Source organism: Gopherus flavomarginatus, chromosome 3 (genome assembly GCF_025201925.1).
Source record: "Gopherus flavomarginatus isolate rGopFla2 chromosome 3, rGopFla2.mat.asm, whole genome shotgun sequence".
NCBI lineage: Eukaryota > Metazoa > Chordata > Testudines > Testudinidae > Gopherus > Gopherus flavomarginatus.
In genome coordinates this window covers 42539965-42562079 of record NC_066619.1, presented here as the reverse complement: position 1 = coordinate 42562079, position 22115 = coordinate 42539965, and the positions used below count along the sequence as shown (strand labels likewise).

The window sequence follows — 22115 nt, the reverse complement described above, 5'->3', positions numbered from 1 at the left end:
TGAATGGACAGAGGATTGCAAGTAGGCCCCACAGTCAAAGGAGACCCCATTGGCCAGCCTCCTCTCCCTTGTTTTATAGATGTCCATTTTAGCCAGGGCCAGGAGGAGATTGTCTAGGAGGTCCCTTGACTTCGTGGGGCCACAGATAGGAAGTGCATAAATAAGAAGGTGAGGGGAAAAGTGCAACCAAAAACATAACAGGATGTCTAAGAGGAGCCGGAATAGGGGCTGCAACCTGGCACACTCCAGGTAAACGTACTCCAGGTTCTCCCTCACGGTGCAGAAGGGGCAAGTGTCCAGGATGGGGGTAAACTGCGCCAGATACACGCCTGTGCTCACTGCCCCGTGAAGGAGCCACCAACTGATATCCCCAGTGGGCCTCGGGACCAGGGTAGAGTATAGGCTAGCCCACCAGGGTGCCTCACTCTTGAAAGGTGGCAGGAGCGCCCATCACTTCGTGTCAGGGTGGGACACGAGGGTGAGGAAGTGAAAGGTGTGGAACATGAGCATGTATAGATGTTTTCTTGGCGCAGTCTGGAAACGAACGACTGCAAGTCCTGCAGCTGGCTCACGGTGAAGGGGCAGGGGGGCCGGTTGGGTCCACGGGGCAGGGGCCTGATGAAAAGGTCCGGAGGGCCTGGGGTGGAGGGTAGGTTGGGTGTGCCCTTTCGCAGGACCCGGTCGAGGTGGGCCCGAGCAGTGGGCGACAAAGCGGCCCTCACCTCCTGAAGTACGCGCTGACAAGTATGAGGCCTGGAGAGCCCCATGTGCTGAGCGAGCGTCAGGGGGTCCAGCCAGTCTCCCCGGTCGTAGTCCAGGAGGTCTCCGACTCTCCTGACTTCTGCAAGGACCAACCTCTGGCGCACCGAGGGGGACTCCACCACCCACACACGGAGCTGGGAATTGTGTAGCAGGAGCTCCATGAGGAGATCTGCTCCCTCGGTGGCCACCAAGGACGTGGTCGCTGAGAACAGCTTCCAGATCCGGAGGAGGTCCTAGTAGAAGACAAGCAGCCCGGAGAGGTTTTGCAGAAGACCTCTCGGATGGAGATAAAGGAGCTGCCGGTCGTATCAGAGCCCTCGGAAGCGGCACAGGAAGGCATGCACCAGTACTCTCCACGCTGGACTACCTGCACTATAAAGGTGGTAGGCAGTGGTCACAGTATACCAGCAACCTAACCATCTCTTCCTAAACATGCTACTTTTTTTTCTCTTTATATATAGGGTGATAAGAATTTCCATAATAGGAAAGCATAAGTAGTTTGTTTGGTCTGGGGACCTGTCTCTAGCAGTGATCAGTTCCAAATGTTTAAGACAAAGGAGTAGACCAAAATTAGATCAATTGTACCAAATTGTGCAATGCTGTCCTATGGGGCAATCTTTCTTCTTGGCCACTGCTGATGATCATCCTTGTAACATAAGGATTGCAAGCACTTTTAATTTTTATTTTTGCTAAGATAAATGCTGATGTTTTTGTACTATAAATATTTAATCATTTTTAAAATCTTAAGCTATTTGTGTTACAAAAATAGATTCTTGTGGCATTAATATTTTTAGCATTATATTTGAGTATTAGTTGGCTCATAATGTTCTAATTTATTTGTACCTGGTTAGATTTCTTATTACATATGTTAATTTTACAGTACAGAAATTATGTGTATATAATGTATCAATAACCTCAAGAAACAAGGTGGGTGAGGGAATATTACTTCACCTACCTTGTCTTTGCAGTATCCTGGGACCAACACAGCTACAACTATATTCCATACAATATATATATAACTTATCCTTTTACAGTCTTGGCTTTCTCTTATTACTTATAATTCTCTTTTGAGCCACTTCGTTGGAGGTGCGGATTAACTTTAAGAGATGTCATAAGATTATGGCCATTATATGAAAATAAAGAACTGCCATGCTTTCACTGTTCTGTGTCCATCTGGAATTTTCTCAGTGTATCTATTCCTCACTGTGTGAGAGAAGATGTTTTGTTAATAGAAAACGCTGTCTGAATGATGCTAAATATGGGATAGGAATATTAGTCAAGTTGCCACAACTCAATATTAGAGCCTGAATGTCAGGCTGTCTTGTACCCTGCTGTATATTTTTAGCAATAACCAGTACAATTACTATAATTGAGAGTCTGTCAGCATTTCCATTATAAACCTTGCTTTTGGGGGTTATAACTTGGCAGTTACAAATTTCATTGGGCAAAATCTTGGCACACAGGCTTGAATCCACAATGCAAATTTTTATTTTTGCAAGACTCTCTAGTCTCTTGTTCTTTCTGGGTTTCTGATACTCTATATATAGCTCTAGAGATGCTTAATCAGCTGAATTATAACTTTTTAACAAGCAGTTGGCACTTAAAATAGATTTGAATTTTTCTCGTTTCAAAATAAGAATTAACCACATTTTAAAGTTTATAAAACATATGTGGTCTATGTATAGTACCTTTTTTGTGTGCATAATATCAATATTGTGCCAGATTCCTATCACTTGAATTGGCGTTTCCATGCAAAGGCTTGCATAGTAATGATTCCTTGCATTGCTAACATCTGGTAGTATTTTGCATTGCAATCATGCTACACATTGGCTTGCTATTCCATTTGTGACCTCCAGGCTTGATTTTTTTTTTTCTTCATATTTTGTATGTAGGAATAAAACCACACACCAGGAAAAGGCTCCAACTGGTAGAAGATGCATCAGCATATATGCCTAGTGACTAAAATTGCCTTTAGCACATCACCCCAGTGCTCCATGCTATGCACTGGCTCACCGCTGAATACAGAACAATTCAAAGTGTCTATCCTGATATTCAGAGTCCTTCATGGGACTGGCCCTAGCTGCTTAAGAGATTCCCTCTCCTTCTACCACCACGACCTCCACAAGTGATAGCGCAGGAGACCGAATTTACTGCATGTGGACTATTGAATTCTCTTCTGCAGGAGACTGCGTCTATTTTTAAATACTTGATGGGCACTCGGATATTACAATTAAAGGAGGCATATAAGTACTTAGGTAGAAATGCTTTAAGTTGAAGGAAGAGGTAGGAAACAAGTGATTTTGAATGGACTGAAGTGGATAATTCAAGATAGAAATAATTTCTGATCATCACAAAGCGTAGAAAATTGGTTTCTTTGGATTCTTCATATCAAATGTCATTGACTGGATCTTGGCCTATTGAAAGGGAAGAGCAGAACTCTAACTAAATGAATTCTGCATTTAAGACATTTTCAAGTCATTGTCATCACGAAATAAAGCCATGATGATGATTAATATCAGCTTAGTTCAGGGAGGTTCTACTCATCTTTTGTGATTTTGTTTCTGTCTCACATGCTTGTAATTCTTTATCTGACACTTTTTAAAATCACACTTTAATTGAACACACTTTGGGTGCAGAAATCTTCCTTGTTTCAGTATCAGCTCATACTCTGATCACTGCTGAAATCACTGCTTCACAGTTTGTTCAGTATTCATGGAGGTTTAACCAAACTTTTATTTAAAAATCTTTTAAAATAGATTTATTTTTGCAAATGTATCAAGTGCACCCTGTATTTTGGAAGACATCTAATGCTTCTATATGGGGAGCTATAATTTCTTTCCCTTTTAGTAAAAAGAAAGCGTTATCACGGGAATTGCTTATGTTAGGATGAGATATTATAGATCTTGATGTCCATATTTTGACATACAAATATGCTTCTGGTGCTATAACAATTTGAAGCTACTATGGTAGCTTTAATTTCTCTCATTACATAAAAAGTTGCAAATGCATGCTTTAGTTTCTCAAAATCCATGTTTTTATTCACATATGAGCAAAGCAAGGAGGATGATGGCACACCTAATCAACTCTTCAAATCTCCTGAAGGGGATTGCAAGATCTATCAAACAAACTGGAAGCTCTGAATTAATGAAATCTGAGATCTCTTGTATTTGCACCTTTTTAAAAAGAATCTCTCTTTCTGTGACAATAATCAGCTCTCTCCATAATTTAATCCATTTTTTTAAATGATGTCCAATTACCTCTTCTTTCTCTTGAACAACTGGAGTTTTTGAGTGAAGGGTGACTTTTGTTAGTGTAAACATAACCTAAAGCACTAAGTTCAGATGGTTTTGAGAGGAATATTATAAATGACTGCAGAATATGTTGATGGATCCCTGGTGAAAGATTTTTTTTTTTTTAAACAAAGGGGAACGTCTTCTCATGTTCTTCTAATTACCTCAGTTTCTCTTATTCTTAAAAAAGACTTAAGACCCTGAGAAAGGTGCCTTGTATCAAACAATCCTCTTACATAGCTTGGATTTAAAATGTTTTGCAAAAACTTTGGCTTGTAGGCTGGAGGAAGTTCTGTCATACCTATTGATCAGACAAGTTTTATTAAAATTGGAGTTCAGTTTGGGATATATGTAGAGTTATGTGTGCAGTTTGGACCATGGGGGAAATTAATATTAAAACAATATTTTCCTCAGTGCAGATTGACATTTGATAGGGCCATTTTTTTTATATTTGACTTCATCCCTATGATAATGCAAATAGTATGTCTTCTTCAAAAATTAGGCCTGCTTATTTTGCTAAATTTATTAATATTTGTTTATTTTAAAAAAATCAGGTAAAACAATCTGTTTTATTTTTCAGTAATTTCCACCAATCTAGATGTTCTGGTAGCATTAGGAAAGGAAGAGGTAAGTGTCTTAGTTCATTACTTAGAAGTAACTTCTTACAAGTAGGTTTTTTACAAGTTTCTTTTCATGTGATTGGCTAGCCATGAGAAATTATGTGTGCCCATTTGAGCACTATTAATTTTTTAATTTGCTTTTTCCTAAACTTTGTTGTAAGTACTGAATATTTTTAGTTGTAGTGAAAATGATCTTTTTATCAGAACTTATTATATGGTGTCTTTTATGTTTAAGATATGATTGGAAAAAAAATAATGTGCTGTGCAGAAGAGGCAGTACTCTGAGTTCTAGAGTTCTGCAGAAATAATATATGCAAATATTTATTTGAGTTCTTCCAGACTGGGGGAGAAAGGACAAATAAAGAATGTGTTAGTGGTAGCATTTCAATATATTGGTTGGACATTGGTATGTAACATTAGCTGGGAATATTCTTGTGGCTATAACATTGAAATGAATAGTTATACTTTGGCTAACACATAAAGACACATTTAGATTATATGGGTTTTGTTTAAAAATAACTTTTGCTTCACCTACCTTTTTGGTTTGGCAACCTCCCAGCAACTTTCCTCTGTCTTGTATCAGTCAGGCCAGGGAACCAAACTGCCAATACAAATGCTCTTTTAACAAAAAGATTGGCCATGTATTTTCCTTTGAGTGAATATCCTCTCCACTACATGTTTGGTTTGACATTCCATTTTGTGGTTAGTTTAGCTGAGGGATACTGCATTTCTCATAAATCCTGTGTATATAAAACCCTTCTGCTCCTGGGGAATATTTTCTGTATTTTGTTTGTATTTGCTGGGAGCCAAATTTAAATCTTATTTTATAATTACATAATAAAGAGACTGTGATGGGGTGTATAGACCCCACACTGATGAGGAACGTGCTAGACAGAGGATGGGGGCGGAGCTAGATGGGAGGCCTTTTAAAAGGAAGGCAGCTGCAGTCAGCTGAGGTGAAGGAGCAAGACTGCTGAACAGGAGACTGCTGGGATTACTCCTGGAGCCGAAGGAGGAACTCCCATCTAAGAGATCTTCACCTTGTCCCTATGGGAATGAAGTCCCACAAAGGGTAAGGGCCTATGTAAGAAGTAAGGAACAAGGGCCTGTGCCAGAACCTCCTGGTGGAAGTAACTGGGTGCGATCAGGTTCTCCCATCATCTGGGAGATAAACCTCAGGGAACTCCTATACAGGGACACAAAAGCATCTTAAATATAGTGTGTAGTGGAGAGCCCCAAACTTATTAAGGGAGCCATATCAATCTCAAAAAGACAAAGAGCATCTCAGTGTTAGTCTTCAGTAAGCCATGCATCAGCTAAGGACCTAGTCCAATAAGGTGTTGGGTACTGGCCACTCCTATGTGGAGTGCATGGCCTGGAGCCTCTGACAGAGTCAAGCCCTAAATTTCTTAACTGAGAAATAGTCTGAAGTGAACCAGGCTGCAGTGTCTTATACTTGTACAATTTCCCTATCCAAGATATGAATACCTCATTCATCATCAGTTTGATTACTAAGAGTAATCACCCTTTCTTTGAGATGTTCTCACTTTAGAGTGCTGTAATTGTTGTTCTGCCAACTATTCATTTTGCAGTTTACTATTATGTGAGATGTGGGTTGTTACTGATTTGTCTATCAAGATAATTTTGGTTCCCGTCACTGTGGTATCTGAGTGATACCACAACAGCACTATCAGGTTTTGTTTTACATAGCACTAATAGAGTTGCATTTCTCCATAATATACACTTCCATTTCCAATTTTGTAGTTGCAGAAAGTAGACCATGATCTTGAAATGGTGCTGTCTACAGTTCAGTCAAAGAATAAAAAGCTGAAGGAAGACATGAAAAGGTATAAAGTGAATTGAAATCAAGTGAGAATCATTGTTTTGGTAGGTCTGAAAACTTCTAATTATACATTGTTCCCTCTCATTTTTTTCTCACTTTCATGTTTAAAGAGAACAGCAGTGGCTGGATGAGCAGCAGCAATTGGTAGATGCTCTTGATGTAACACATGAAGAAATGAAAAATCAAGTGGTACAATTTTCTGAACAAAGGTATTTATAGTGCTTTTTTCCAGCAAAAAAAGTTAAAGGATTGAATATTTAGTATGACAAAATAGATTTTAAAAATCTAATATTAATGTTTGATATCTTTTTGGTAAAGATCAAATAATCAAGTAATAAAATGCATTTGAAATCTAGGTTGCAAATATGCTACAGGCTGCACTTGCACTTTTTGATACTGAAGTAATTGATGTCATTACTGTAGCAGCAGTACCTTTTTATTGAATTACATGTCACATCAGTTAAACTTTATTTTTACATTGGGTTTTTAGAGCGTTACAAGAACTGAAAAGTAAAATGCTGAAAATAAGGGCATATAAGGAAGAGCTCTTGAGTGCTCTGGGGGAGTTCCTAGAAGAACATTTTCCTCTCCCAGAAGATGAAAGTGCTAAAAAGAAGAAAAAAGTAAGATTTTCTTTAAAATTATCAAATTTGAAAGGTTCTTATTAATTTTTCTTTAACTTGGTTTTATATAATTTTCAAGTCACAATGCTGGAAAAGTGCAAATCGTATTTAAGTCATACATGTAGTGTTGATACCATTATACGAGGCACTGTTGGGACCTCATCTGGAATACTGTGTGCAATTCTGGTCTCCCACGTTTAAGAAAGATTAATTCAAACTGGAACATGTGCAGAGAAGGGCTACTAGGATGATCAGAGGAATGGAGAATCTACCTTATGAGAGGAGACTCAAAGAGCTTGGCTTGTTTAGCCTAACCAAATGAAGGCTGAGTGGGAGATATGATTGCTCTCTATAAATACATCAGAGTAATAAATACCAGAGAGGGAGAGGAGGTATTTAAGTTAAGTGCCACTGTTGACACAAGAGCAGATGGATATAAACTGACCATCAACATATTTAAGCTTGAAATTAGATGAAGATTTCTAACCATCAGAGGAGTGAAGTTCTGGAACAACCTTTCAAGGAGAGCAATGGAGGCAAAAAACCTAAATGGCTTCAAGAATGAGCTTGATAAGTTCATGGAGTGGATGGTATGATGAGACTGCCTGGAGTGGTATATAGCTGATCTGTGACCACTAGTAGCAAATATCCTCAATGGCTGTTGATGGGGTACTGGATGAGGAGAGCTCTGAGTAACTATAGAGAATTCTTTCCCAGTTACCTTGCTGTTGGGTCATGCTGAAATGCTCAGGGTCCAACTGATCGCCATATTTGGAGTCGTGAAGGAATTTTCTCCTAGGTCAGATTGGCAGAGACCCTGGGGAATTTTTCCTTCCTCTGCAGCACAGGTCACTGGTAACTTGCAGGTTTAAACTAGTGTAAATGATGGATTCTCTGTAACTTTTGAAGTCTTTAAATCATGATTTGAGGACTTCAGTAACTCAGCCAGAGGTTATGGGTCTATTACAAAAGTGGGTGGATGAAGTTCTGTGGCCTACAATGTGCAGGAACTCAGACTAGGTGATCATGATGGTCCCTTCTGACCTTAATATCCGAGTCACTTCCGACAACTGTTCTTGTTGTCTAAGTGATACCTTTCAAAGTTTGGTTATATCATTGAGGGCTGGTATGGGAGTTTAGTGAAACAAGTTCTGAATTAGTGTACCCTGCTCCTATCTGGATAGGTTCATATTTTTCTTCAAAGACAAATTTTAATTCTTCAGCAATATTGTTGGCACAAAAGTGTTACAGAGAATAGTTTAGACTATTAACCTCAACTTCCTACTCAGGGAAACTGAGCTAAAAGTCATCTTTAAACTTTAGGGAAAATAGGCAGTCAAGGAGCATTTTAAATAGTAAAATCAAAGTCCACAGTAAAATCAAATACTTTATCATTATTGTTTAATATAATAGCTACAAAAACTAAAAAACTAGTAAGGTTCTAGGTTGGGCTCTTGAGGACACTTGGGCCTTGTCTGTTCAGCATCAGGTTCCCAGAACCAGGATAGGGAATGGTTGAACTGCTAGTGAAAAAGAGAGACAGCTGCTTTCAGCCATGTTATAGCTATAACCTTAATTTAATAGTAATTCACATACTTTGTCCTTGTCTGCATTAGTAGTTAAACCATTTTCCACACTGGTTTAGAGGGACCCATTATTGACAACCATTGTCAGCAACTGGTCGTTTCATAGGCCCCAATCTGGCAAACTCTTAAGCATATGCTTAACTTTAAGCATCCTATGGATCTCAAAGAGGCCTCTTGCATGCCTAATGCAGAGCTGCCAACTCTCCCTAATTTTTAATAATTCTCTCAATTTTTAAATGTGATTGCAAAATTATCAAATCAGATGTAAATCTACAAATTTTGCAAATATATAGAAAAATTAGGAAGATTATATATGTGTTGCGTGTCATTCACCACTTGGATCTGATGAACACAGTGCTGCATCTGCAGGGGTGTTCTTCTCCACTGCCAGCGCCCCTGTGCAAGGGTATCTGCAGCCTGGCCGTACACATGTCAAGTGCCACCATTTTGTCAGTCAGGCTGGGAGAGGCTTGCAGGGTAGCTCCTCAGTTGCATGGGTGAGCTCTCCTGACAGGAGGAAACCTTCCCAGACCAATGTGTCTGCCAAGAGCCCAAAAAGTGGCTTCTGTGTAACCAACCGCCACAGGGAGCATGGAACTCAGCTGAGAGCACAAGCAGCGTGTGGCAGGGATGACATGCTGGCAGCCCTGCAACTTCTCCCTCTGCATGACTGCCAGTACCTGGGGCTGAATGGGCACTTCTGGGTATGTGATGTTGCAACCCATAGAGTAATACAGTCTCCAAGTAGAAAAGTATAAAAACTTCTTTAAAAGTAATGTTTGAGCTAACATCCTTAGGACTTAAAAGTTGCCTGCAGCACTAGTAAGTAACCACCACCCATCAAGCACTGCCTGCACCTGATATTGGTGCCTCGTCTCCATGAGCCAGCTGACACTGGGCAGCTACTCCCTTTTTACTCCAACCCCACCAACAGTCCCTTTCATCTCTATTGCTTATCCCCCAACTCCACCCTAACAAGTCCCTTTCCCAGCTTTCTGAAACCCACCTAATCCTTCTTTCAGCCCAGCCAGCAACTCCACTTCAGCATCCAGTGTCCCACCATCCTCTGGGGGCAGGATGAGTCCCTCACAGCATACCATGAGAGAAATTTCTGAGGGCATTCCTGCCCCTGTGGCACATGCACAGACTGCAGAGTGAGGGTCATTCTGCTAGGAGGCAAGCTGTGGCCATTTTGAATGGGTTGGCACACTGCAACCAAGCAAGTCACAGGCTGCGTGTTGCATTCTAACTGCTCTTTGTGCCCCTGCTGGCGCACTCCAGGTACCTAGAGCACAGTAATATAGTCCATCGGGGTCTATGGAGGCAGTTGGAATGCAACACACATCCTGTGACTTGTGCGGTGAATCCAGCACCCCAAACCCCACTGACAAAATAAGCCAAATATGGCAAAATAAAACATGGAATAGTTTCAGAAATGCTTGCAAAGGACCAAGGATATAGCCAATAGATAAGACCTAATTATGGCTGTTGATGTTACTAAATGTTACTTCAGCTTGTACTGCTGTTATTACTCTAACATTCACAGAAATGGACCTAAAATGCACTACAGGCTTTCATGGTCCTACCTGAGACACCCTATCTGTATTTGGCTTTGCAAATTTGACACTTGAGACTGCTTCAAGCAACCTCCTTAATTTTTTTCACTCTCCAGTCTCAAAAGAAAGATGCATCCTTTTTGTCACACAAAGCAGTCTGAAAGTTCATGTTACAAGAAATATTTTATATGTAAATTGTACTTGTGGGAAGGAAAAAGTATACTTTTTCCCATGTGGTGATGCCTATCGTGCTTAAAAGTAATGTAATGTATGGTGCTGGTTAAATTTATCACACTGCAGAATCAGAACCTAATTTAAGAAACTGTAAACGTTTAACACGATTGGTCTACCAAAAATAAAGTCAAATCTTTTAAATTTTGCAAGTATAAAAACTTCTTTAAAAGTAATGTTTGAGCCAAAGTCCTTAGGACTTAAAAGTAGCAAACTAATAATTTCTCTTTGTACAATTGTTTAAAATGTCTCCCATGCTGATACTCCATATGCCAATTCTAGCCTTACTGGCAAATCTTGAATCCAGTGCCCAGCTGAAGAAGTGAGAAGAAAAAAAATCACCCAAGGCTGGCAGAGTGTCTTTAGAACCACTCCATGGAGGCTGCTGCAGCCCATAGAGTAATATAGTCTCCATGTCCCCTGCTCCCATAGTGCAAGGAGAACCCGTAAAGGAGGGCTCTGTAGCACAACGGGATGTGTGTTCACCCATTTGTGGCCCTTACCAAACATAATCTCTGGTGCAGCTGAGCCTCGGAAGTGCTGCTGTCAGGGGACCCTCCACAGTCATGGAGGAAAGAGGTAGGATTTGGCCCTATGTCAATTTTTATAAATCACCTTGTTCTTCCTCCACTCCAAAGTTGGGGTTTATAATAAATCCTGACCATCCTTTAACTTGTAAGACTCATGAAGTGGCTCTATGTTACAAATGAAGACAGTTTCAAATGATAACATTAAAAAAGGAAAACATTTAAAGAAAATCATATGGCAAAACTGAATTTTGTTTCTTGAACATAGTAAATGTATTTGGGTAACCCCTAGAGGCTTAAACCAAAAAATATTAAATTGCAATATAAATTAAGAGTAAACATTAAGGCACTATGGACTGAACTCTTAAAACAAAATTACAGTGTTTTGCAAGAATCACATGTTTACATCTCTTTGCCCAGAACTTTAGAAAATTTTCTTAAAGGCATTGATCTCATGATTTTTCTTACCAACCTTAGACACAGAATGAGTACTGTATACTCCCATGCATGTTTAATAATAAGATGTTTGAATTAATAAAATGTGAATCCCATTCTTGACAGATGTAACATTTCATATGTTATTTTCAACTTAGTTTAAGAGAAACATTCATTTATGTTTAGAATTTACATTGAATTTGTTGCTGAATATAGGATTAAAATATATAACTTTTGTAATATGATGACTCAACATTTTAAAATTGATCAGTTTATTCATTACTCTGAATTATTTGCACTGAAATTTTTCTTTGTCAATTAGCGTTGTTTTCTGACTCTGTTAGAATCTGAACATCTTTTTTGCTGCTTTTGTAGAGTCCAGCTGAAGAACCAACTGTACAGCTAGTAACGTTACATGAAATTTTAGAGGTAAAATGGTTTTGTGTGTGATGTCATTTTTTTTCTTACAAACCAGCAATAGCATATAAGCAAAATGAATGATGGTGTGTGCTAATATAATTAAAATAACTAAGATAATAGAAACAGTGTTCAAAAAAATCTTACTGGTTTCCTCTTTTATTCCTCGGGGCACCCAAAGTAACTTTCTGGTACTAAACGCCTTAAAATTGTAAGCACAACTTAGCAAACTCATCCTACAATTTGAATTGAAAAATTATAGGCTTTTAAACTTCTAATTTTAAGATATAAAGTCAAATGTAAGTCATTTTTATATTCACTAATTTTTAAGTCAGATTTTATAACTCTTAACTTAATGGTTCATATTAGAAAATAATATTAAAATGGTTTAGTTAAAAAACCTGAACTAATATATTTAACTTTTATATTTTGTACTATTTGCATGTACACAGGTCTGAAATATAATGCAGCAACAAGTCAATTAATTTCTAATATATTCATATTGTTGGGTTATTTAATTTGATCGATAGGAATTGATAGGTCTGTTTTTAGTTTTTTTTTTCTTTTTTTTTAATTGCCAAGGATGCTCAATTATTGAATGGACACTCCTATTATAATTTGTAAAAACCCAAATAAATTATGAATTTGTAAGACTTAAATCTGATAGAGCTAAAAAGGTCGTTTGGATGACAGCAACTTCTCTATCTTAAACTTAGTATTTGGGAATACAGGGTTTGTTTGTTTTTATAGGGGTCTGTGTGAGCAAGACCTCCATGAAGAACAGCAGTTGTTCTGAGGGAAGGCCTGCAGAATTAAAACATTCTGGTGTTTAGATACTAAAATCCGGTCACTATGACATTGTTATGCTTTACTTGAAAGTGCAGACTGTGAGTTTTTGTACTTATGTCATTAACTTCAACTTCATGTTACATGCCTCAAGTATCTCAGCATGCCTTTTAGTGCCAAATTAGGTATAGCTTGAAAGCAAATCAGAAATTTAATGTAGCCAAACGAGTTAAGTCCTGTGGAAATATAATTTCAAAAAACTTATACCTTAAAATTACTCTTCATATTCCCTTAACTAATTTTAAACACCTGGATAGTACTAAAAGACCCAGATGTCTGATTTCTGTTTGAAAGAATAAACTAGTTCCAGAAATTCAGACTTGTTTTTAATTTTAATTATCTTAGCCTAAACTTTGAGTGTCACTGATCTTTGTTTTATGTTTTTGTTGAGCCATTTAGTGCTAGTTTCAGTGCCTGTTAAATTTCAAAACTGTTGTCTTAGAGACAAATGCAAAGCAAGGCACATTTTACTTTTGTGATCACAAATTTAGGGTTTATTGTTTGTGTAAATCTAAGCTATTCCTATTCATTCCCCTCCATGTTTCCACAATTTATCCATGTTTACTTTATCTTTTAAAATTATCAATGTATTGCTTTTAATTTATGTGGCTGCTATAAAGCGTCTTCTTTGAGTAGATGCAGCCATGTATTTCACTTAGGTGTGGGTGTGTCCAGTGCACTAGAGAAGGAGAAACTTGCCTACCAGTACCCATAGAGAGGTGGCACTCACACCTTGTGGCCATAGCACCTCCCCTGGCTTCACATGGCGGCGCCACCCCAATCCTCCCTTAGTCCCTTCTTATCCTCCATGGCTGGAGTCAGAGGTCTGTGTGGTCTTAACCTCACAACCTCTCAATTAGTTTAGTTTTTCCCTTGTAGTATATAATTAGCAGTACCATAGTGTTAGTTATGTTAATGTTAGAAATGGACTCAAGTGGCTCAGGACTTTCTCTTGAAACAGCACCTGCTGGAACAGGCCATGAGTACTGAAGCCCTCATCAAGTCGGAGATTGCCCTTGGGTTCCAAGAGTGCTTCCGTTTCACGTTTCAGAGCAGTTGCCTCTGCAAAGAAACAGAGGAGCTGTTGTTCCCTGTTTACTCTGCCAAGGAGAAGGTTGCATAAGACCAATCAAAACCACTCCAGGTCTCAGGTGATTATTCCACTTCCCCCAGGAAAAGCAGGAACTAGCACAAAGTTGGTGCCAGTGGGTAGGATGGCGCAGATACCTCTAACCCTTCCCCGGTACCAAGTAGGAGGTTAGAAACACTGTACTGTTGTCTCTTGTTCTGGCCACTGAGCATCTGTTGAGTCCAGTACTGATGAGGGAGATACTGGCATTGACTGCTTCCACATCAGCAGTGTACCAGGCAGCAACAGATCTCCTCTGCCTTTTGGTCCTACCCTCTTTTGGCCCAGGAGTTTGCCATGTCTGCGTCATCTATAGTCATCGATTGAAGAAGCTGTTGAACCCTTGGGTCTGTCAGCACTGCAGCCCATTGTTCCCTTTCCACAGGTTATGGAAGCAGGTCCAATGCCAGGATTGGTACAGGGGACCTTGGTACCAGAAATCTCCTCAGCACCACTGCAGTTGGCACCATGGCAGCTTTCACTGCTCAATGTTGATACTGTCGGACACCTCCGGTGTCACTGCTGACTTCAGGATCGACACCACTTCTGGCATGTGCATCAGCATGGTCGGTACCAGTGGTACTGCTTCCATTGGCAGTGACGCTTCCTGCCTCGTTCTGGGGATGGACAAGTCAGATCAGTTGCTTGCTCCCTCTAGTTTTTCTCTGTCCTTATTCCTGGGATCCCGAGGGTCCTCAGCATCTGAGTCGAGGTTGTTATCCTCTCACTCTCCATCACCTGACCAGCCTCAGGGGGAATTGATGGATTGGTACACGTCTCGTGGTTAGGATGGAGGCTGACTACCAATGCCTTATCCATGCTAGTGGCCACCATAGAATCTGTGGGATACTCCTTTGTTCTTGAGGTCCTACACTTCATCTTGCTTGATGGCAAGATCTCCAGCCAGGGCTTTGGCAGTGACTGTTGATCTGCCACAGGCCCAGGTATCTGTGGTCCTCCCTGTGGAGCCTCCAGAATCATCCTGCCACGGTCTATCAGCCCTGGAACAGAATCTGGTTTTGGCTCAGTTAAGGGGCCTCCTCTTCATCTCTGGATGATTCTGTGCGGCCTGTCTCATTCTCCTCTTCCGTACCAGAAAATTTTAAGGCATAGCAAGACCTTTTGTGGTTTGTAGTTGCTTCCATCGGTTTTCAAGTGGAGTTCTTGCAAGAGAACACGCGCAAATAGTGGATATTCTGTTGCCATCTGCTCCTGGAAGAGTTGCCATACTTCTCAATTATGGGCTTCTTGAACTAGCTAAGGCACTCTGGAGCATGCCAGCTTTGGTATTGCCTGGGGCTAAGTACACAGAAAAGATCCATTTCATTCCCATATGAGAATTTGAGGTGTGTTATTCTCATCTGGTCCCAAATTCCCTAGTTGCAACTGTAGTGAACCACAGCGCCTGATGGGGCAGATTTATGTCCATCCCCAAGGAGATGCAAATTGCTAACCAGCAAGCCTTGCTGTCCAAGGACGATTTTATTCACTGAACAGCTATGTCAAAGTACACAGATGAGCTGCAGGACGTCTTGCAAGAAGAATTTCTGGCGTTTATGACTGAGGGCTGCTTGGTGATGCAGACTCCAAGGACATCTTAACTAGACCTTGCAGACACTTCAGCCAGGGTGATGGCCTCTGCAGTCACCAAGAGGAGAGCTTCCTGGTTGCAGAGTTTGGGCATTGCCCCTGATGTCCAGCAAGCAACTGAATATTTGCTGTTCTACTGCCAAATTCTGTTGTCAGACAAAACTGACAAGATGCTGCAGCCCTTCAGTCCTTGGGGGTGTACACCCCGGCAGTGTAAAGGCGTCAGTATGGCATTCAACAGCAGCAGCAGCGTTGTCTACAGCATACATTTGGCCAGCCTGTTCCTTCTCCTTGATAATGGGACTACCCCAGAACGAGGGATAGATCCCACAGCAGAAAGCAATTGGGCTCTGGGTTCATCCAATCCACATGCCCTCCCAGTACCCATTTTGATTCCTTGTTCCAGAGCACTGTTTCAGCCATTGCTTCCCCTCTCCTCATCCCCAGTTTGGAGACAGGCTGGTCTGCTTTCCTAAGCACCATCAGATCAGGTTATGCCATCCAGTTCCTCTCCACACCACCATTTCAGGGACCCCTCTCATGAGATACTGCTCCTCAAACAGTTCTGCTCTCTACTGGTTTTGGGAACAGCGGAGGAGGTTCTGCAGGAACATCAGGTCATGGCTTCTACTCCCAATACTTCCTGATATCCAAAACCAAAGGAGGGGTAAGACCCCCCCTTGACTTTCACAACCTCAACAAATATTATCAGGTACATGAGTTCCTAATGGCCACTCTATTGACCATTCTCCTACATTGTCTCAGAGTGACTGGTTTGCTTCTTTGGACCTTCAGGATGGCTACTTTCATGTGTGGATTTTGCCAAGCCACAGAAAGTTCTTTCTATTTGTCATGGTGGAATGCCACTTTCAGTATGCAATGCTTCGATTCTGCCTCTCTTCTCCTTCCCCCTCAGGACTTTACCAAATGCATGGCCATTGTTACGGTGTATCTCAAGAGGAAGGATGACTGGTTATGAGGGATGGATCCAGAGAGGAAGTTCGTGCTCATGTGAGCACCACACTGCACTTGCTCGACCATCTGGGTCTTATCCTCAACACAGGGAAGTTAATCATGGCTCTCACTCAAAAAATTAGGTTCATTGGGGCTCTGCTAGATTTCATGACATTGAACGTGTTTCTGCTCACCTACTTTTTTCAGACAGTTCGCCATCTTTGCGTCAGTCTGCAGTCTCAGGCTTCCACGACAGTTTGGACATGTCTGAGGGTCTTGGGTCACATGTCCACTTCCATGCAGGTGATTCAGTTTGCAAGATTGTGCCTTCGCCCCCTTCAAATGTGTCTCCAGGAAGTCTACCCATCCTACTCTTCATCATCTAGACAGACTGGCTCACCTTCCTCCACTTCCTCAACTTCCTCCTTGCAGTGGTGGATGCATCCAGAGAATGTTTGCCAAGGCATTTGCTTTGTCCAGCCCTCACCAACCAGGATGCCTCACAGATGTGCTGGAGGGGGAGGGGTACACCTGGGTTTCCTAAAAGTACAGGAACAGTAGTTGGAACAGGAGGCATCACCCCATGTCAACGTGTTGGAGCTTTGAGCTATTTACAAGGCAGGTCACACTTTGAGACTGTGTCAGAGACTCAGTGGTTCACATACTGACAATACCACCTTGATATATTATGTGAATGAACAAAAAGGGGAGCATACTACAGCTTACTTTTCGTAGTGGCAATCAGGCTGTGGTAGTTTGACGTTAAGGAGAACATTACTCCAATAGCTATTCACTTATCTGATGTTAAGAATCCTCTCCGGACCACCTCGCAAGTATTTTTCTCTGAGTCATGAGTGGTCTGAAGAGAAGTGTCCTCTGGGTTATCTTCAAAGCCTGGAGCATCCCAATGATCAACCTGTTTGCTACAGGGGACAAGAAATGTCGTCCCTTTTGCTCTTGAGGAGGCCTCGGTCCTGGTTCCCTGTCCAAAGCTTTCCTCCTCAGCTGGCAGTTGTCTCTCCTCTTCTTTTCCCCTGATGCTGATCACCTCAGGTCATTCTCAAGCTTGTGATGGATTGGCTCAAGCTTATTTCGTTTCCCCAGCGTGGCCAAGACAGTGCTGGTTTTACCACCTTTTCTCAGTATTTGTTCAGCCTTCTATACTGCTTCCTCCCCATCCCGACTTGCTCACTCAGAACCAAGGCTTCACCTTGCATCCTGAGTTCAGCTTCCTTCATCTCATGACGTGGCTGCTACATGGCTGAATGAGGAGGAAGTGTGATGTTCAGTGGCTGTCCAACAACTCCTTAACAGTAGAAACTCCTCCACCAGAATGGCCTATGTGGTGAAATGGAAGCAATTTTCAGTGTGGTCATTAGCTTGTGGAATCCAGCCAATGCTGGCCTCTATCCAGGACATTTTGGAGTACCTGCTGCATCTTTTAGTCATTGGGACTTGCATATAGTTAATTGAAAGTGCATCTGGCATTTCATCATATTGGCATTTCACCCCCCCCCCCCCTTTCAGGGAAGATCAGTCTTCTCCAACACCATGATAGCCAGATTCTTAAAAGGGATTATTTTTTTACACTCTCCCGGACCAAGAACTGGTTCCTCTACAGAATCTTAACATGGTCCTAGCGGCCTTAATTAAACCTCTGTTCAAGCCCTTGACATATTGTCTCTTCCTACTTTTGTGTCAGAAAACTGCATTCCTGATAGCAATAACATCTTCAAGGAGTGTGTGAGAGTTGCAGGCTCTGAGGAAAGAATCTCCTTATATATACAATTCTCCAAAGACAAAGTGGCTTTAGTACTGCGTCCAAATTTTTTCTCTGAAGTGGTTTTTGTTTCATTTGAACCAGGTGGTATATTTACCTGCATTCTTTCTTAAGCAGCATTCATCTCTGGAGGAGCAGTGTCTCCCAACATTAGATATCAGGCGATATCTAACCTCTTATCTGGGCAGGCCTAAACCGGTTTGTGCTTAACCTCCTTCGTTTGTGTAATATGCAGAATGCATGAAGGGTCAAGCGGTCTCTTCACAGATGATCTCCAAATAGATAACATCATGCATCAAGATTGCATATGAAACAGCTTCAGCTAATCCCCATCAGTGGATGTGAGCTCATTCTACAAGAGTGCAAGCAACGTTCATAGCATTCCTGAGTGACGTTTCCATATTGAATATTTGCATGGCTGCTACATGGTCATTGATGCATACATTTGCGAACCATTACACCATAACTGCATCTTCCAGGGTTGAGGCAAGCTTTGGTAGAATGGTCCTGCAGTCTTTGTTTAGGTAGACTTAGAGCATTGCCTCCTGGGGAGGACTGTTTTTGTGAGTCACCTAAGAGGAATACACAGCTGTATTTACTCAAAGAAAAAAAAAATGGTTACTGGCTGTAAATTTGGTTCTTCTAGATGTGATGCAAATGTGTATTCCACAAACCACCCTCTGTCCCCTTTGAATCGGAGTCTTTATTCTGGGCATTCGGTGTGAAGGAACTGAGGGAGGGTTGGAGTGGTACCCCCTAATGTAGCCAGGGGAGGGGTTACAGCCACAAGGCATGAGTGCCACCTATCTCCAAGTACTGCTTTGCACGTTTCTGCAGCTCTGGTGTGCACACAGCTGAGTGGAATACGGTCTGCATCCATGTCTGCATCACATCCTGAAGAACCACACTTACAGCAAGTAACTGTTTCTTACTGTATATATTTTCTGCTATAGAAGTACAATACCAGTAGTGACAACTATTTAATTGGAATCACATATATTACCATGGCAAAGAATAGGTATAAATAAAAAAAATAAAAAGTAGTTAAATCCACAATCCACTGTGGCAGCCATTCTTAGACACGCCTATAAGTGTTACATTGTATTTTATCTTGGATCATTGGATTTAACTTCATTTTGTATGTAGCATCATCTGACGAAGTGGGTATTCACCCACGAAAGCTCATGCTCCAAAACGTCTGTTAGTCTATAAGGTGCCACAGGATTCTTTGCTGCTTTTACAGATCCAGACTAACACAGCTACCCCTCTGATACTTCATTTTGTATAGCAACTTTGCATAAACTCCTGCTTATGTGTTCCATTACTCCCCCGTAGGAACATGTGATCTGCCAATTCCTATTCCCTTAAATTCCCTTTGTAAATTTTTATCAGAAGTGCCTCAGTAAGTTTTCTTGTGCTGCTTCATATTCTAGGGATATTGCATGTTTCTATGCACAATGTAACATTCCTCCTTCAGATCTCTTCAGTGGTGATTCCCACTCATGTTAAACTAAGAATTATTTTGAAAAATAACTTAAGAAGAAGAACTAACATGATGCTTATGGTACAAAAACAAGTATAAATAATTTAAATAAAAGCAGTAGAGAAAGAGAGTGATGGTAAAGGTTATTTCAGAGTATGAGTGTTGCTGAAAAGTCTTACCAGCAATAGTTTATGAAAGATCATGAATTAATATTGTGAGAAATGAATAGAAGATACGGGGCAGGGAAGTACAGAACAAACATTTTGATAGGCTGGAGCAAATCAATGGAGTGTTTTGAAAGAAAGAGGGCAATTTTGATGTGAATATAAAATGAATGAGTCATCAGTGAGGGTATTTGGAGGTGAAGATTTTGATGTATCTTTGTATTGGGAAGAAGGCAGGCAGAAACATTTTGTGTATATGCTAAAGTCTGGAGAGCTAGAACTTGTAGAAGCCATAAAGAAGGGAGTTGCCGTGCCTAAGGTGAGTAGAGATGAAAGCCTAGGTAGGATTTAGGCTGACATGGCTGTCAAGATAGTGGTGTTCACAACAATATTGTGAAGATGGCAGTAGGCAGATTTACAAATATATGGGGCTCTAAGAACAGGAACAGAGACACCCAGGCTGATGTTCAGATTGCAGACAGTAGAGTCAAATGCAAAGTCTAGGTCAAGGAGGAAAAAAAAGATGGAATTGTTTGCAGGTACTTATCTTGCCTTGGGAGGGGTGGAGGGATTTGTTAGAGATACATAACTGAGGGAAGTTGATTAATACATTGATTCACTTGCTCAAGACAAACAAGTGGAATAGGTAGCAAGGAGATGACAGAGCATTAAAGATATGAAAAGATCTGTATCTTTAAGTATCATAACTGTAAAATTAGTAGCTAAGGTTAAAAGTAAATAGAAGATGACTGGAAAAGGGGAGCCGAAAGCCAAAAATAGAACCTTTTGGGACTTAGAAAGCAGTTTCTTGGCTTATAGTCAGAGAATGGAAATTCCATTGTTTTAAGTCTGAAGAAAGGCAAGGGAGAAGAAGCCTTTGTTGGCAGAAGAGATCACTTGGGAAGTTATACTGCAGTGAAATGAGAGAGAGGCGGTATCTGTTGGTGGGTTTGAGAAAGAGAAAATATCTAAAATGAAGATTTGCCTAACTTTCTCTCAACTTTGGAAGCTCGTTAAACAGATACTAAATCTTAAATTGCTACATTGTCTTTGTGGGCTTTTATTTTAAAAAAACAAATAAATTGCAGTTACATTCCATTATCTTTTGATTGAATGGCTTGCATAACTATGTACATACCTAAAATCCAATATATGCTTTTGTTTTATTGTGGGGAAATTAGAATATTGTTGAATAAAGGAAGATAATCAACTTGAATTTTATATTCAACAATTCATACTTTAAAAGATCTATTAAACATTCTTTAATGAATAATTTCTATTTGGAACAGGCTTTGTATCTTTTAAGTAAGCAATTCTTATGACATCAATGTGTTCACCTTTCCTTGACTAAAACAGATAAAAATCAACCTATTTTTTGCATATTTTGAATCTCATTCTCTTGATCTTTCAGCATCTTATAAACAAATTAATGAGTACACCACATGAACCATATTTGACAATCAATGACTCGTTCTGGCCACCTTATGTTGAACTGCTGCTGCGGTATGGAATTGCACTGAGACATCCAGAGGATCCAAACAGAATACGCTTAGAAGCCTTTCATCAGTAAAGACACCTTTGTAACTATTTAAAAATCAGAAATGTGTTGAACCAATACTCATACTTAAATATATATTTTTGTGTATGTGTGTGTATATATATGTATACTCTTTGTGATATTTTATCATAAGTCTTTGGGTGTTAATCTTTTCTGCTTGGACAATATTTTTTGACAAACCATACCTGTTTTTAAGTGCAGTTACTTACGAAGCTTGTGAAATGACAAAACTTTCTTTTAACTTCAAATTATGATAGCCGTTCATCCCATTAGTTGTTGTCTTTATGATAGGTGTTCCAGTACTGTGAAATTAGGTAGTGCTTGTATTCTGGAAAATTTTCAGACGGCTTAGATAAGACTCAAATTCAATTGCAGACAAAATGCTTAAAGTTGCTTGGTTTTTGTTGATTGATTAAAGAAAAATAATGCTTTGCATATGGCATGTTTGTTTTCTTGTGTAACACTCCCTCAGGATTTGTCTACGTTAGCACTTTTGTTAGTAAAACTTTTTTTGGTTGGGGGCAGGGGCGGCTCTATGTATTTTGCTGCCCCAAGCACGGCAGTCAGGCGGCTTTTGGCGGCATGCCTGAGGGAGGTCCACTGTTCAGTGGCATGCCTCATGGCAACCAGCAGGCCTACCCCTGCGGCTTGCCGCCCCAGGTATGCGCTTGGTGCAGTGGTGCCTGGAGCCACCCCTGGTTGGGGGTGTGGAAAAAATACC

The 22115-nt window shown here is 40.6% G+C and overlaps 1 protein-coding gene across 1 annotated transcript in view; it reads left to right on the top strand.

Moving 5' to 3' along the window:
• The window catches only part of CENPK (centromere protein K), a 44021-nt gene extending 22192 nt beyond the window's left edge, over window positions 1-21829 (top strand). The window contains exons 6-11 of the mRNA XM_050947115.1: window positions 4633-4679; window positions 6437-6519; window positions 6626-6724; window positions 7006-7138; window positions 11849-11902; window positions 21248-21829. Coding sequence (XP_050803072.1) covers window positions 4633-4679; window positions 6437-6519; window positions 6626-6724; window positions 7006-7138; window positions 11849-11902; window positions 21248-21406 — 575 coding nt within the window. The 3' untranslated portion in view covers window positions 21407-21829. The remainder of the gene's footprint in view (window positions 1-4632; window positions 4680-6436; window positions 6520-6625; window positions 6725-7005; window positions 7139-11848; window positions 11903-21247) is intronic.
• The last annotated feature ends 286 nt before the right edge of the window (window positions 21830-22115 follow it).